The sequence below is a fragment of the Acanthisitta chloris genome, unplaced genomic scaffold, assembly GCF_000695815.1.
Source record: "Acanthisitta chloris isolate BGI_N310 unplaced genomic scaffold, ASM69581v1 scaffold41807, whole genome shotgun sequence".
NCBI classification, from domain to species: domain Eukaryota; kingdom Metazoa; phylum Chordata; class Aves; order Passeriformes; family Acanthisittidae; genus Acanthisitta; species Acanthisitta chloris.
Window position 1 is genome coordinate 5,966 of NW_008684963.1, and position 235 is coordinate 6,200.

Genomic DNA, 235 nt, shown 5'->3' on the forward strand with positions numbered 1-235 from the left:
CGGGTTTAATGTTCTCAACGAATTGTTGCCCCCCGAAGTTCGGTGTGACGAAGAATCGCCCGTGGATGCTGCCAGGAGGGCAGTAGGTAGAGTCCATCTCGGAGCGCATCATCTCGGGCACCATGCCCGTGTTGTAGGGTGGGGGACTGCCCTGCTCCAGGGCACTGTAGCATCCCGGGGATGGGTTTGGCTGGTAAAAACCACCGCTGTCGTTTTGGGTAGGGGGATAGTCCCC

General features: G+C 59.1%; 1 protein-coding gene across 1 annotated transcript in view; it reads right to left on the reverse strand.

The window, feature by feature from the left end:
• The window catches only part of LOC103806811 (Krueppel-like factor 2), a gene marked incomplete at its 5' end in the record, with an annotated part of 1,551 nt that extends 1,319 nt beyond the window's left edge, over window positions 1-232 (reverse strand). The window contains 2 exon segments of the mRNA XM_009079518.1: window position 1; window positions 4-232. The exon segment at window position 1 is cut by the window's left edge and continues 500 nt beyond it. Of these exon segments, the coding sequence (XP_009077766.1) occupies window position 1; window positions 4-232 (230 nt within the window).
• Window positions 233-235: the final 3 nt, after the last annotated feature.